This window comes from Schistocerca cancellata, chromosome 2, assembly GCF_023864275.1.
Source record: "Schistocerca cancellata isolate TAMUIC-IGC-003103 chromosome 2, iqSchCanc2.1, whole genome shotgun sequence".
Lineage (NCBI taxonomy): Eukaryota > Metazoa > Arthropoda > Insecta > Orthoptera > Acrididae > Schistocerca > Schistocerca cancellata.
Window position 1 is genome coordinate 419,763,326 of NC_064627.1, and position 14,802 is coordinate 419,778,127.

The following is a 14,802-nucleotide window of genomic DNA, read 5'->3' on the forward strand; positions in this document are numbered from 1 at the left end:
TTTAGAGAACTGGTTTTTGAAGCTGACAGCAGAACAATCTACTGCCAACAACTTACATTTTGTGTAAGGACCACGATGGTAAATAAGAGAAATTAGGGCTCATACAGAGGCATACATACAGTCATTTCTCCCTCACTCCATTTGTGAGTGCAACAGGGAAGGAAAGTACAAGTAGTGGTACAAGGGATCCTCCACCATGCCCCATATGGTGGTTAGCAGAGTAAGTAAGTAAGTATGTATGTATGTATGTATGTAAATCTCCTTGTTGATCTAACCATTGCTGCTACATTTAGGATTTCAACAACTGCATAGTTTTTACCAACTTTATCTGTGTTTTGTGTCATTTCCATAAAAACTTAATGTGGACAGTGTCAGTCATATAAAACATAGAACAGAAAATTTATTTCAAAGCTGCTGTAGATCCATGTGGTGGCTTGATGGCTCACTGGCAAAGTGCCAGGCTAGAAACCCAAAGATCTCAGGGTTCAATCTCCAGTCAATCCTAGGATTTTTATCTGTCAATTATCACTTTTTTTCACCTCTGGAAATGTCTATTGCCAAGAAAAATGCTAAGTTGCACTGTGGTTCAGAATTGACATTGAACTGTTTCTCCCCCTATAACTGAATGGGTAAGCCAGTTCAAAGGTCAGAGGAAAACAAGAGCGTAACACTTCCAACAGGACTATGCCTAGTAGAACACTATTGTGTTCGAAATAATCACTTTTTACGGATTCATGCTTGATCATTCAACAAAATTTAATAAAACAATTATGCCAACATTCTGCTCTTCTCCCCCTCCCCCTTCCAAGGTTATGTTTATGAAGATTTTGTCACATGTGATATCACACTAAAACTCAATTAAATTACATAGTAACCACAGTCTATTTAATGACAGAATCTAAACCCCACATACCTGCTGCCTGATGTTCCATGGACTCTGGAACAAACAGAAGAAATATCCTAATGTACATCAATTATGTAATCAATGCTTGCTAGAAGCTACATAAAAATAAACAATAGTTGGAAGGGGGAGCAACTGCAGTAGAACATGTACTCTGCATTTGAAATCATTTTCTTTTAAGTCATGGCAGAAGCTGTGGTTCATAACGCCTGAAATTTGCCAGTTTCAACATTTTCTGCTGTTGCCATATTTACTTAATTGGCTTCAGCTTGCAAGAATCTGGATACTGTAAACAATGACTAGGACTGATCTTTGCCTTAGGGAAACATGGAACAGCATCATCTCGAGGACAAATTAAATCAGAGAAATTCTTAAATAAGCACTATATTGTAACTGGATACATTTTGTGTCACTTGATATGGAATTCAAATGAAAGACTCGTATTCTTAGTTAACAATGCATGCAAAACCTCTGAAAGCCTCAGGCTTAGTAATTTGTCTGAAAGGCATGGCAAACATTACACATCTGTAAAGAAAAAGAGAGAGGACAGACATTATCAAAAATATCCAACAGCAATTTAGAAGCTGAAAATATCTTCCAGTGACTTTTTTAAAGATGAAATGTGCGAAATGAAATGAAAATATCTCTTCAGTTTTTTTTTTTTTTTAAAATCTCTTCAATGCATGTACTGAACCATGTCAGAGATAAGATGCAACACGACACTGAACAATGTGAAGCAGCATATGCACCTCTGCAATTAGCAGTAACCTGCACCCTGCGTCCATCTAATGTGCAACAATAATGACTTGACAATTTACAATTTTTTTTTTCAAAATACTGCTCTGTGAATCAGTTAAATGACAAGGATATCGTGCATGTGAATCAATTTCTTCACGATTTTATTTGCCAGAAGAACAACATGTTATACATTTTTGAGTATGATAGCAGAAATTTCAATTCCTTTCGCTGACAAACTATCTTTCACATCTCAAAAACAATACAGACAAGTTCTTTTTCTGGATATCCAGGTTAAATGGTAAGATTATTGGGGTGTAATGTTTATGGTGTGTATACAAAGACTGACCTGCATCTAAATGCAACCAGTTGCCTTCCTATTGTAGAAGTATAGTGATCTCTTGTGCACTTTACAGTCACAGCCATAAGAGTCATGAGCAATGATGAGAACACACAAACTATACATGGAATAAGTTTTTGTGCAAGCCATACAGTTTTCAGGAAGTGACTGGTATTGATACATCAAAGACAGCCATATGCAACAAACTACGGAGAAAAAAATAAGGAAAGAGTGAACACATGTAAAAATAGCTTACTGGAACAGAGTCAGTATGATATTAAAAGAAAAATACGGGCAAATAAATTTGGAATATGTATATTGGAGATAGGGTACATGGCAATACATGCTAATATGGATAAGAAAAAATGGAGAGATGGAGCAAAAAGATAATGGGCAGCCAAGAAAGAGCAGACAATTGGTGTATACATGGAAAAAATCAGAGAAAAATACATAATGATGATAACCTTGTACTATATCAGAAAATTAAAATAGACGGAAGAAGATATAAACAAACAGAAAAATCAATAAAAGATGGAAAGAAGTGGGCAGAGAAAAGAAGATCAACATACACAATTAGGCAAGGATTCTATCTACATCCATATTCTGCAAATCAATGTGACGTGTATAGCAGAGGGTATTTCCAACTGCACCAGTTATTAGGGCCTCTTCTTGCACCATTCACATATAGAGCACAGGAGAAATAGCTGTTTAAACACCTCTGGTGCATACTGTAATTACTCTAATATTGCCCTTGCATTCCCTACAGGAGTGATAATAGGGGATTGTAGTATATTTCTAGATTCATCAATCAAAACTGGTTCTTGAAACTTTTTATAAGTACGCTTTATCAGAATAGTTGGCATCTTATCTTCAAGTAACTGCCAGTACAGTTTCTTCAGGCATCTCTGTGACACTTTCCCACACATCAAACAAACCTGTGACCATTCATGTTGCCCTTCTCGTGTACATTTAATATTCCATCTTACTCCTATTTAGCAGAGGTCCCACACAACTGAGCAACAACTAACTACTCACTTCTGGGCACTGTTTTTTATTCACAGGATCTAGACAGATTAAAGATAAAAAGGGGCTAACTCGGCTGCAAATTTGGCATAGAATCTGTTAGGGATTTTATCATGCCCTTGAGCTTTGTTCGATTTTAGCAATCTAAGCTGTTTCTCAATGCCATTCATCCTTGCAGTGGTGCGAGAATTAAACTGGAGCAATAATCTTGAATTTTCATTTGTAAATGAATGAAAACCTCATTCAGCGTTTCTGTTTTGGCTTTGCTATCCTCAATTTTAGTCTAATGCATGAATATCTCGACACTAACTTTGGTACCATTAACAGCCTTTACAAATGACCAGAACTTCTTTGAGTTTTGTAAGAGATCCTTTGATAATATGGCTATTATACAGCAGTCTCTGTGTCTTTATAAATGATTCTATACCAGGCAGGCTCTCTCTCACAATGAACTGTTCTACTAGGTACAATACCTATGAACAGCATGATCAACTATTCTTCTAAATCTGAGCCAAAGATTTTCAATATGCCCCTCTTCAGAGTTAAATGGTTCGAGCTTCTTATTTGGTGAATATATACATGGTTCCGTCACATTAATGTGACCACCACCTATGTTCGACATCAACATGCAATGACATGTTCGACATCAAAATGCAATGACCACCCACATACCGCCATGGTGAAAGCATAGCACGCATAGTAAAAGGTGCTACCCAAAACCAGTACCAAGGCAACTGTGGTACACCAAAGCCCATAGACAACAGGGGCAAACACCAGATGCAGAGGAGTGTACTGGCAAACACACATGCAACTCTTGAGCTACTGACAGCCCAGATGAATCGAGGGGCTACCTACAGTGCCTCCTCAATGACTGTTCATTGAACATTGCTGCGTGTGTGTCTCTGCAGCAGCAGAAGGATCCAGACTGGAGGAGGGAGCGTTATGGGCTGGAGAATATTTTTGTGGGATTCCCTGGGTGATATCATTCTGGAAGGCACAATGGATCAACACAAGTATGCATCTATCCTTGGGTACCATGTCAACACCAGCATGCAATTTCTTTATCCTTGACATGATGGCATCTACCAGCAGGACAATGTAATGTGTCAGACAGATTGCAGTGAATGTGTAAAGTTTGAACAACACCAGGATTACTTCATGATAATTCCCTGGCCACCACACTCACTATCTTTAAATCCAATCCAGAATCTGTGGGACCACTCGATCAGGCTGCTCACACCATGAATCCTCAACCAAGAAACCTAGCACAGCTGGCCATGGCACTGGAATCAGTATGGCTCCATATCCCTGTCAGTATTTTCAGAACATCATTGACTCTCTTCCTGCACTTCTTGCAGCAATCTGTGAAGCAAAAAGTGTTTATTCAGGCTTTTGACAGCATTAATGTGACTGGACAGTGTCAATTCTTCTACTTGTTTTAGTTTCCATTTGTACTTCAGTAATCACTGTTGCTACAAGTGCCTCATTGTTACTGATACCAGTTTCTATGTGGATACCTTCAAAGAGGTCAGATCTATTTGTTGCTATTACAAGGGTGGTTTGAAAAGTTCTCGGAACGGAATAGAAAAAAAGTACTTACATCACTGAAACTTTTTTATTTTCAAATGTAGTCTACTTTTAGATAAATGCACTTGGTCCAATGATGTTCCAGTGCCTTGATCCCATCTCGAAGACGAGTTTCCTCCAGGCCTTCAAAGTAGTTGTCAACTCCAGCTATCAATTCTTTGTTTGAAGTGAATCTTCGTCCACCAAGATAAATTTTCAGTTTTGGGTAGAGATGGAAGTCTGATGGTGCCACATCAGGTAAATAAGTTGGGTGTGACAACAATTCATACCTTAGCTCGTATAATTTTGCCATGGTGAAAGCACTTGTGTGAGGGCGTGCATCAAGAGTCATGGTACCCATCTTGCAGACAATTTTTTCATTTCTAATTCTTCAGTTAAAACATGATATACCCTTTCAGATGACATCTGGCAAGCATGAGAAATTTCACGCACTTTCAATCGGCGATCCTCCATGACCATTTTTGCAATGATTTCTGGAGAAGTGGCACATCTTGGCTGACCACTACGAAGATCACCTAAGCTCTCCTGAACAATTTTAAATTCATTTGCCCACTTGGCAACTGTTGAATATGCAGGAGCAGAGTCCCCCAGTGTATTCTGGAAATCAGCATGAATGTCCTTTGCTTTCATACCTTTCTTTACAACGTACATAATCACTGCTTGAATCTCGATTTTTTCCATCTTCGCAAATCACTACGGGGGAGTAACAACTGAGCCACGTCACTGCCACAGCTCTCTTCCGAGAGCACCGACACGGCATGTGTTTACAGGCAACAGTCCAATGAATATCACATGAAAAACTCATTGCACTAGCGCTGACCTCTCATGGTGATTCCATGAACTTTTCAAACTACCCTCATAGATCCAATATATTCAATCATGAGTGGGTTTCCAAAGAATCTGTTCTAGGCAGTTCTCAGAGGATGCATTTAGCAAAGTTTAGGGGGACCTTACAGTTCACAGCCCTATGCCCCATGTCTAGGAAGTTGCAGGCTAGCTTGTCGCAGAACATTCGAAGTCTCTGGTTAAGTCCTTCTACTCGACTCACAATCAGGAACCAAGCTCAGTTCTGGTGATGCAAATTATCAGCTTAGATGAAACACTGAGCAAGGCTGGTTTTTCCAATTTTCTCTGCCAGTCACTGGAATGATCCACCTATGGCCTCGGAGCCCAGATGACGGGCATTATTTTCTCAAAACTGTGCCACTATCTACAGTTGGTTGCACCCTGTTCTGTCAAATGGCTGCCAGAACAGTTTCTTCAAACATGTTGAATGTCGCCCCCCAGGCACATGCACTGAGTGGAATTGACATTCTTTCAAATCCCTTGTTGTCATTCGCCTAAGTGATACAATTATTCGCCGTATGTTTTAACTGTCAATCATTAATAGACCTTTACCCTTTTGCATTTCCTTCCTCTTAAAACATGACACAACAGGTTTCCTAACAGGTGAAGTGAGCCTCACTAGCTCAGTTTCCATTTCTGTGGAAGGCAGTGCCTTGAACTTGTTGGTTTGAAGGGATGGGTGTAACACCCTGAATTCTTTGTGGTACCTGTCTTCCCTACCACTGATGTGCCTCTCACAAACAAGGATAGAACCGAGTGGTTATAATCAAAATGCAGCTACTCACAGACATCCAGTATGGGCCATAATTACCATATGGCAATGAAACATGGTAGATATTGTAGTGTGTTAATACAGAATAGACTTATGCAAGAAAAATATTAGTTCCAATTTTGGCACTAGCTGCAATCTGGCATTGTGAATGCAAGAAAGGTGTATAGAAATGTTTCCATGTGTAATAGATTAGAAACAGGACATGAGCAGAAAAGGTCAAGCAAGTGAGAGAGGCATAATGTTGACTACTACTAACCACTGCTTAGACAATTTGTTTACTATGAGTACCGTAGACAACAATGAGATGCTGTACAGTGCCAGATTTGCTCTTGGTGGCCAACACTGAACTAATTTTTTTCCACCGTAAATCAATTCTGCATTAACACATTAGCATATCTACCTAGTTTCATTGTTATTGATAATTACAGCCCACACTGGACCTCCTTGAGCAGCTGTACTTTAATCTTAACCACCTGATACTTCAGGTACTTCAAGTATCTCTGGTACATGACTCTTGCATGCTCTCCAGAAACACCCACTTGCAGCAGCTTCCAACTGGTTGACAATAGTCACGGCAATTTCCAGCTTCTTACAAGTGTCAACTAACTCATCCTGTGTTTGGGAACAGCATTCATGGTGGGGCTGCACCAAGGCTGGTGCAAATTTTACAGAATAATAAACAAATAACTTTTACAATAAGCCTGCTGATTCTCTTTTAATTTCTGGATCTGTTATGTTTTACGTATTACTAATCCCCTTTTAGACCTCACGCAATTAGTGTGCAGAATGAGATTTCTATTAAATGTGTGATAATAGTTACTAATTTTCTGTTTTGAGGTTATAGTTGCTAACAAATTAAAAAAACAGAGTTAATTTGAAAAATGCAGACATATAAACTCTGCTGGAATGGAAAATTAAATGTAACAAACTATGCTAATTATAATGCCTATTTTTTTCTTTTCTTAGTACGAAATATGTTATGCACAGCATCACAACTTCTGAAACTTCTCAAAAACATACATTTATTCACTGTGATATAAACTAGAATTCAGGGTGAATGATTCTTTGAATGAGGATACCACTGCTAAAAACCATATAAAGCAGAAATGCTGATTACAGCTGATGCTCTAGCACATCATATATTTTTTGCAGTACAAAACATACAAAAGTACACACTATATCGTGAGACGTGCACAAAAATGGATTTAAATTTTACATAAAATTTTTGTACCCAATTTTTGAGGTGCACTAAAGTAGTGCAACACGTGTAAAAGAGAACTCATCTATCAAAGTTGTGAGAAAACTGCTATTAGAATCATACTTGATACTCCTTTGTGCTCAGTTATTCTCATCATTCACACATCTTGGTCGTTTCACATTCTCTTTGATCACTCTCAAGTATATTTCATCTGACATGCACAAACAATAATAAAATGGAAGACCTTGTAATGCTGCAAAAATCATATTATGATAATTAATCATTATTCACTAAGAGTTTAGGAAGTGTAGGCAAGGAAGGAAGGTGAAGGAACTGACAGCTATAAATCTAAATCATGATAGTACATCTGGTAATTTAACATTGACAATGATGCATAAAAAATACAACATGAATGCCAAAATCAACTAACATAGCAATACTTTTACCATCTTTGCAGTGGTCCCTTTTGAACAGTTCAAGAGTTCTTAAGAGTACCATTGCAGAAATTGTTGAAATTTCTGCACGTTAGTTCTAGTGTTTCCTAAAGATGCAGCCTAATACTCAAAATGATTTGATTCAAACCATTTTTTGGTATTTGAAATCAATCTGACATACACATAAAATCCCAAAGTGATATATTTATAAACTCAAGAAAGACCGGCTAATAATCAAAATTAAGGTCTCTGTAATTTGAATATAAAAACTTTGGTACAAAGTAAAGAGCTGCCATGACACATCTAAAATCACATACCTTCCACAATCTGTTTTGATGCCACGGGTGATGGGTTGGAGCAAGCATATTGCTATTCTCGACTGTGAGATCGGTGACGAAGGGTACCTCTTGAACTATCACGAGACTCAATAAGAGCTTCTTTCCGCACTATATCTATGTGGCCAAGGCGAATCATGCGTTCTTCCCACTCTTGCAGCCGTTCTTGGTAGTCTGCAAGATCACGCTGTGACTTTTTTGAGTACTCCTCCTTCTCATTATCAGGTAACTGTTGCCATTCCTCTGCAACTTTTGCCTGCCATTCCTGTAACAGTATGCATAATATCATTACAAAGCTTTCAAGAAAGATTATTCTAAATGTGTTAAACGTATTTCCTTTAAGTTGTGTAGCATGTATTTACAATGATTGTCAAATTATGAAAATAATTAGAACTAATCAATTATTCATCACATACTTCAGAATATAAAGAAGAGAGGCTCCCTGCCGCCGTTGGATAAGCAGCTGAGCAGCAAGTCGTATACTCCTAGCTCACTCATTTGTTACATAGTTTAATTCTTAATTTCTTTGCGTGTTTTTGGTACTTGCATTGTTTAATTCATAAATTTCGAGCGTATTATAGTATTTGAGAGTTGTAGCATCGCGTTTTAGTACCTGAATAGTGTAAATTCGCGTAGTCGTTTGTCTACTGTTTTGTTTTGAACGGCCAGTGTCGGTTGGTCGCAGTCAGTGTGCTCCCTGCCGCCGTTGGATAAGCAGCTGAGCAGCAAGTCGTATACTCCTAGCTCACTCATTTGTTACATAGTTTAATTCTTAATTTCTTTGCGTGTTTTTGGTACTTGCATTGTTTAATTCATAAATTTCGAGCGTATTATAGTATTTGAGAGTTGTAGCATCGCGTTTTAGTACCTGAATAGTGTAAATTCGCGTAGTCGTTTGTCTACTGTTTTGTTTTGAACGGCCAGTGTCGGTTGGTCGCAGTCAGTGTGCTCCCTGCCGCCGTTGGATAAGCAGCTGAGCAGCAAGTCGTATACTCCTAGCTCACTTATTTGTTACATAGTTTAATTCTTAATTTCTTTGCGTGTTTTTGGTTCTTGCATTGTTTAATTCATAAATTTCGGGCGTATTATAGAATTTGAGAGTTGTAGCATCGTGTTTTAGTACCTGAATAGTGTAATTTCGCTTAGTCTCCTTCCGCCGCCGAGCAGTGTCAGCAGTGCGCATTACTGCATTTACTAGGCAATCTTGTATTTTAATAACCGTTTAAATTTTGTCGATTTGTTTACGCTCTCTGTAGATTAGTTCAGACGTTCTTAGCAAAACAGTTTTTAGCATGGATAGGGACTGCAACTGCTGTGTTCGGATGCAGGCTGAGTTGGCATCCCTTCGCTCCCAGCTTCAGGCAGTGTTGGCTTCGGTCACACAGCTTGAGGCTGTTGCCAATGGGCATCACTGTGGGGGTCGGGATGGGGGTTTGTCGGGGACGGCCAGCTCGTCCCACGCATCCCCTGATCGGACTACGACTGTGGTTGCCCGGGATACTGCCCGCATTGAGGCTGATCCCTCACCTGTGGTAGAGTGGGAGGTCGTTTCAAGGTGTGGCAGGGGGCGAAAGACATTCCGGAGGGCTGAACGGAAGGCCTCTCCAGTTTGTCTGACGAACCGGTTTCAGGCTCTGTCTCAGGCTGATACTGATCTTCGGCCTGACATGGCTGCTTGTCCTGTTCCAGAGGTTGCCCCTCAGTCTGCAAGATCCGGGCAGTCGCAGAGGGTGGGCTTACTGGTAGTTGGGAGCTCCAACGTCAGGCGCGTAATGGGGCCCCTTAGGGAAATGGCAGCAAGAGAGGGGAAGAAAACCAATGTGCACTCCGTGTGCATACCGGGGGGAGTCATTCCAGATGTGGAAAGGGTCCTTCCGGATGCCATGAAGGGTACAGGGTGCACCCATCTGCAGGTGGTCGCTCATGTCGGCACCAATGATGTGTGTCGCTATGGATCGGAGGAAATCCTCTCTGGCTTCCGGCGGCTATCTGATTTGGTGAAGACTGCCAGTCTCGCTAGCGGGATGAAAGCAGAGCTCACCATCTGCAGCATCGTCGACAGGACTGACTGCGGACCTTTGGTACAGAGCAGAGTGGAGGGTCTGAATCAGAGGCTGAGACGGTTCTGCGACCGTGTGGGCTGCAGATTCCTCGACTTGCGCCATAGGGTGGTGGGGTTTCGTGTTCCGCTGGATAGGTCAGGAGTCCACTACACGCAACAAGCGGCTACACGGGTAGCAGGGGTTGTGTGGCGTGGGCTGGGCGGTTTTTTAGGTTAGATGGCCTTGGGCAAGTACAGAAAGGGCAACAGCCTCAACGGGTGCGGGGCAAAGTCAGGACATGCGGGGACCAAGCAGCAATCGGTATTGTAATTGTCAACTGTCGAAGCTGCGTTGGTAAAGTACCGGAACTTCAAGCGCTGATAGAAAGCACCGAAGCTGAAATCGTTATAGGTACAGAAAGCTGGCTTAAGCCAGAGATAAATTCTGCCGAAATTTTTACAAAGGTACAGACGGTGTTTAGAAAGGATAGATTGCATGCAACCGGTGGTGGAGTGTTCATCGCTGTTAGTAGTAGTTTATCCTGTAGTGAAGTAGAAGTGGATAGTTCCTGTGAATTATTATGGGTGGAGGTTACACTAAACAACCGAACTAGGTTAATAATTGGCTCCTTTTACCGACCTCCCGACTCAGCAGCATTAGTGGCAGAACAACTGAGAGGAAATTTGGAATACATTTCACATAAATTTTCTCAGCATGTTATAGTCTTAGGTGGAGATTTCAATTTACCAGATATAGACTGGGACACTCAGATGTTTAGGACGGGTGGTAGGGACAGAGCATCGAGTGACATTATACTGAGTGCACTATCCGAAAATTACCTCGAGCAATTAAACAGAGAACCGACTCGTGGAGATAACATATTGGACCTACTGATAACAAACAGACCCGAACTTTTCGAATCTGTATGTACAGAACAGGGAATCAGTGATCATAAGGCCGTTGCAGCATCCCTGAATATGGAAGTTAATAGGAATATAAAAAAAGGGAGGAAGGTTTATCTGTTTAGCAAGAGTAATAGAAGGCAGATTTCAGACTACCTAACAGATCAAAACGAAAATTTCTGTTCCGACACTGACAATGTTGAGTGTTTATGGAAAAAGTTCAAGGCAATTGTAAAATGCGTTTTAGACAGGTACGTGCCGAGTAAAACTGTGAGGGACGGGAAAAACCCACCGTGGTACAACAACAATGTTAGGAAACTACTGCGAAAGCAAAGAGAGCTCCACTCCAAGTTTAAACGCAGCCAAAACCTCTCAGACAAACAGAAGTTAAACGATGTCAAAGTTAGCATAAGGAGGGCTATGCGTGAAGCGTTCAGTGAATTCGAAAGTAAAATTCTATGTACCGACTTGACAGAAAATCCTAGGAAGTTCTGGTCGTACGTTAAATCAGTAAGTGGCTCGAAACAGCATATCCAGACACTACGGGATGATGATGGCATTGAAACAGAGGATGACACGCGTAAAGCTGAAATACTAAACACCTTTTTCCAAAGCTGTTTCACAGAGGAAGACCGCACTGCAGTTCCTTCTCTAAATCCTCGCACAAACGAAAAAATGACTGACATCGAAATAAGTGTCCAAGGAATAGAAAAGCAACTGGAATCACTCAATAGAGGAAAGTCCACTGGACCTGACGGGATACCAATTCGATTCTACACAGAGTACGCGAAAGAACTTGCCCCCCTTCTAACAGCCGTGTACCGCAAGTCTCTAGAGGAACGGAGGGTTCCAAATGATTGGAAAAGAGCACAGATAGTCCCAGTGTTCAAGAAGGGTCGTCGAGCAGATGCGCAAAACTATAGACCTATATCTCTTACGTCGATCTCTTGTAGAATTTTAGAACATGTTTTTTGCTCGCGTATCATGTCATTTCTGGAAACCCAGAATCTACTATGTAGGAATCAACATGGATTCCGGAAACAGCGATCGTGTGAGACCCAACTCGCCTTATTTGTTCATGAGACCCAGAAAATATTAGATACAGGCTCCCAGGTAGATGCTATTTTTCTTGACTTCCGGAAGGCGTTCGATACAGTTCCGCACTGTCGCCTGATAAACAAAGTAAGAGCCTACGGAATATCAGACCAGCTGTGTGGCTGGATTGAAGAGTTTTTAGCAAACAGAACACAGCATGTTGTTATCAATGGAGAGACGTCTACAGACGTTAAAGTAACCTCTGGCGTGCCACAGGGGAGTGTTATGGGACCATTGCTTTTCACAATATATATAAATGACTTAGTAGATAGTGTCGGAAGTTCCATGCGGCTTTTCGCGGATGATGCTGTAGTATACAGAGAAGTTGCTGCTTTAGAAAATTGTAGCGAAATACAGGAAGATCTGCAGCGGATAGGCACTTGGTGCAGGGAGTGGCAACTGACCCTTAACATAGACAAATGTAATGTATTGCGAATACATAGAAAGAAGGATCCTTTATTGTATGATTATATGATAGCGGAACAAACACTGGTAGCAGTTACTTCTGTAAAATATCTGGGAGTATGCGTACGGAACGATTTGAAGTGGAATGATCATATAAAACTAATTGTTGGTAAGGCGGGTACCAGGTTGAGATTCATTGGGAGAGTGCTTAGAAAATGTAGTCCATCAACAAAGGAGGTGGCTTACAAAACACTCGTTCGACCTATACTTGAGTATTGCTCATCAGTGTGGGATCCGTACCAGGTCGGGTTGACGGAGGAGGTAGAGAAGATCCAAAGAAGAGCGGCGCGTTTCGTCACTGGGTTATTTGGTAACCGTGATAGCGTTACGGAGATGTTTAATAAGCTCAAGTGGCAGACTCTGCAAGAGAGGCGCTCTGCATCGCGGTGTAGCTTGCTCGCCAGGTTTCGAGAGGGTGCGTTTCTGGATGAGGTATCGAATATATTGCTTCCCCCTACTTATACTTCCCGAGGAGATCACGAATGTAAAATTAGAGAGATTAGAGCGCGCACGGAGGCTTTCAGACAGTCGTTCTTCCCGCGAACCATACGCGACTGGAACAGGAAAGGGAGGTAATGACAGTGGCACGTAAAGTGCCCTCCGCCACACACCGTTGGGTGGCTTGCGGAGTATCAATGTAGATGTAGATGTAGATGTAATTTCACACTGTTTAATTTTTAACATTTTAAAGTATTCATTCTTTTAATATCATGATTATGATAGTGACTTTCAACTTTGGTAATGTTTTGCATATGTGAAAAGCTGACTCCTCATGTGTAGGCTCTTTGTATCCCTGTAATTTGTTGGATGAGCTAGTTCATGAGGTGCAGAAAGGCAAAAGCATATCATCTATAATAGAGCAATTCGTGCTAAACTACCTTGACCGTGAAGACAGTCTATCCATTCATGTGTTGTATATGAAAACCATCCTTTCTGTTAGAAATAACTTCATTTTAAACTATGCATGATTAACTACGAAGGTTACTTTTCAACATTATTGTTGTTGTGGCATTCAGTCTGAAAATGGGTTTGGTGCAGCTCTTCACACTAGTCTATCCTGTGAAAGCATCTTCATCTTTGAATAACTACTGCAACATACATCTATTTGAACCTGCTTACTGTAGCCAAACCTTTGCATCCCAGTACTATTTTTAGTCCCTCCACTCCCTTCCACTACCAAACTGAAAATTCATTGATGCCTCAGGATGCGTCCTATCGACTGATCCTTCTTTAGTCAAGTAATGCCATAAATTTCCTTTTTCTCCAATTCAATTCAGTACTTTCTCATCAGTTATTCAATCTAATCCGTCTAATCTTCAGCATTCTTCTGCAGCACCACACTTCACAAACTTTTATTCTCTTCTTGCCTGAACTACTTATCACCCAAGTTTCACTTCAACACATAGCTACTCCTGAGACTCAGAACAGACTTCCAAACACTGAATTTTATATTTGATGTAAACAAATTCCTCTTTTTCTGAAACACTTTTCTTTCATTTTATATCCTCTACTTTTGATAATCACTAGCTATTTTACTACTCAGATAGTAAAACTCGTCCATCAGTTTTAATGTCTCATTTCTTAATCTACTACGAGTACATTGACGTTCATCTTACAACCTCCTTTCAATACTCTATCCCTTCTATTCAGCTGATCTTCCAATCCTTAGCTGCCTCCGACAGCCTCAAGTCTCAAACATCTATGATGTATACATGCAGACTGAAGCAACAAATGAAAATATGTACCAAGGCTGGGATTCGAACTTGGGTCTCCTCCTCACTAAACAGATGCGCTAACCACTACTTCACCCAAACACAGTGGCTTTTGCACAAATGCATGGATTACCCTGGCATGCCTCCCTCCTCAATCCAAATTTCCATTTATGCCTCAGGGATCGCTCATTTCGTTCGAAGCTGAGACACTATTCCTATACAGTTGGAGAGCCTCTGCAATCCCATTCAAGTTAAGGGGGAATACCAAGTGGGATGAGGCAAGAACAGGAATTTGGATTGAGGAGGAAGACATGCTAGGGTAGTGTGTGCAGTTGTGCAAAGCCACTGTGCCAGGGTGGCGTAGTGGTTATTGCATCTGCCTAGTGAGCAGGAGAATTAAAATGCCATTGGCAAA

The 14,802-nt window shown here is 40.8% G+C and overlaps 1 protein-coding gene across 3 annotated transcripts in view; it reads right to left on the reverse strand.

Annotated features, from left to right (window-relative positions):
* The window catches only part of LOC126161872 (transcription factor A, mitochondrial), a 114,394-nt gene that overhangs the window by 16,819 nt on the left and 82,773 nt on the right, over positions 1 to 14,802 (reverse strand). For 2 of the 3 annotated variants that reach the window (XM_049917999.1, XM_049918001.1), the window contains exons 5-6: positions 8,154 to 8,436; positions 914 to 937 (exon numbers count right to left, since the gene is read on the reverse strand). In XM_049917999.1, the coding sequence (XP_049773956.1) occupies positions 8,206 to 8,436 (231 nt within the window). In that variant the 3' untranslated portion in view covers positions 914 to 937; positions 8,154 to 8,205. The remainder of the gene's footprint in view (positions 1 to 913; positions 938 to 8,153; positions 8,437 to 14,802) is intronic. The other variant, XM_049918000.1, reaches the window with a different exon arrangement.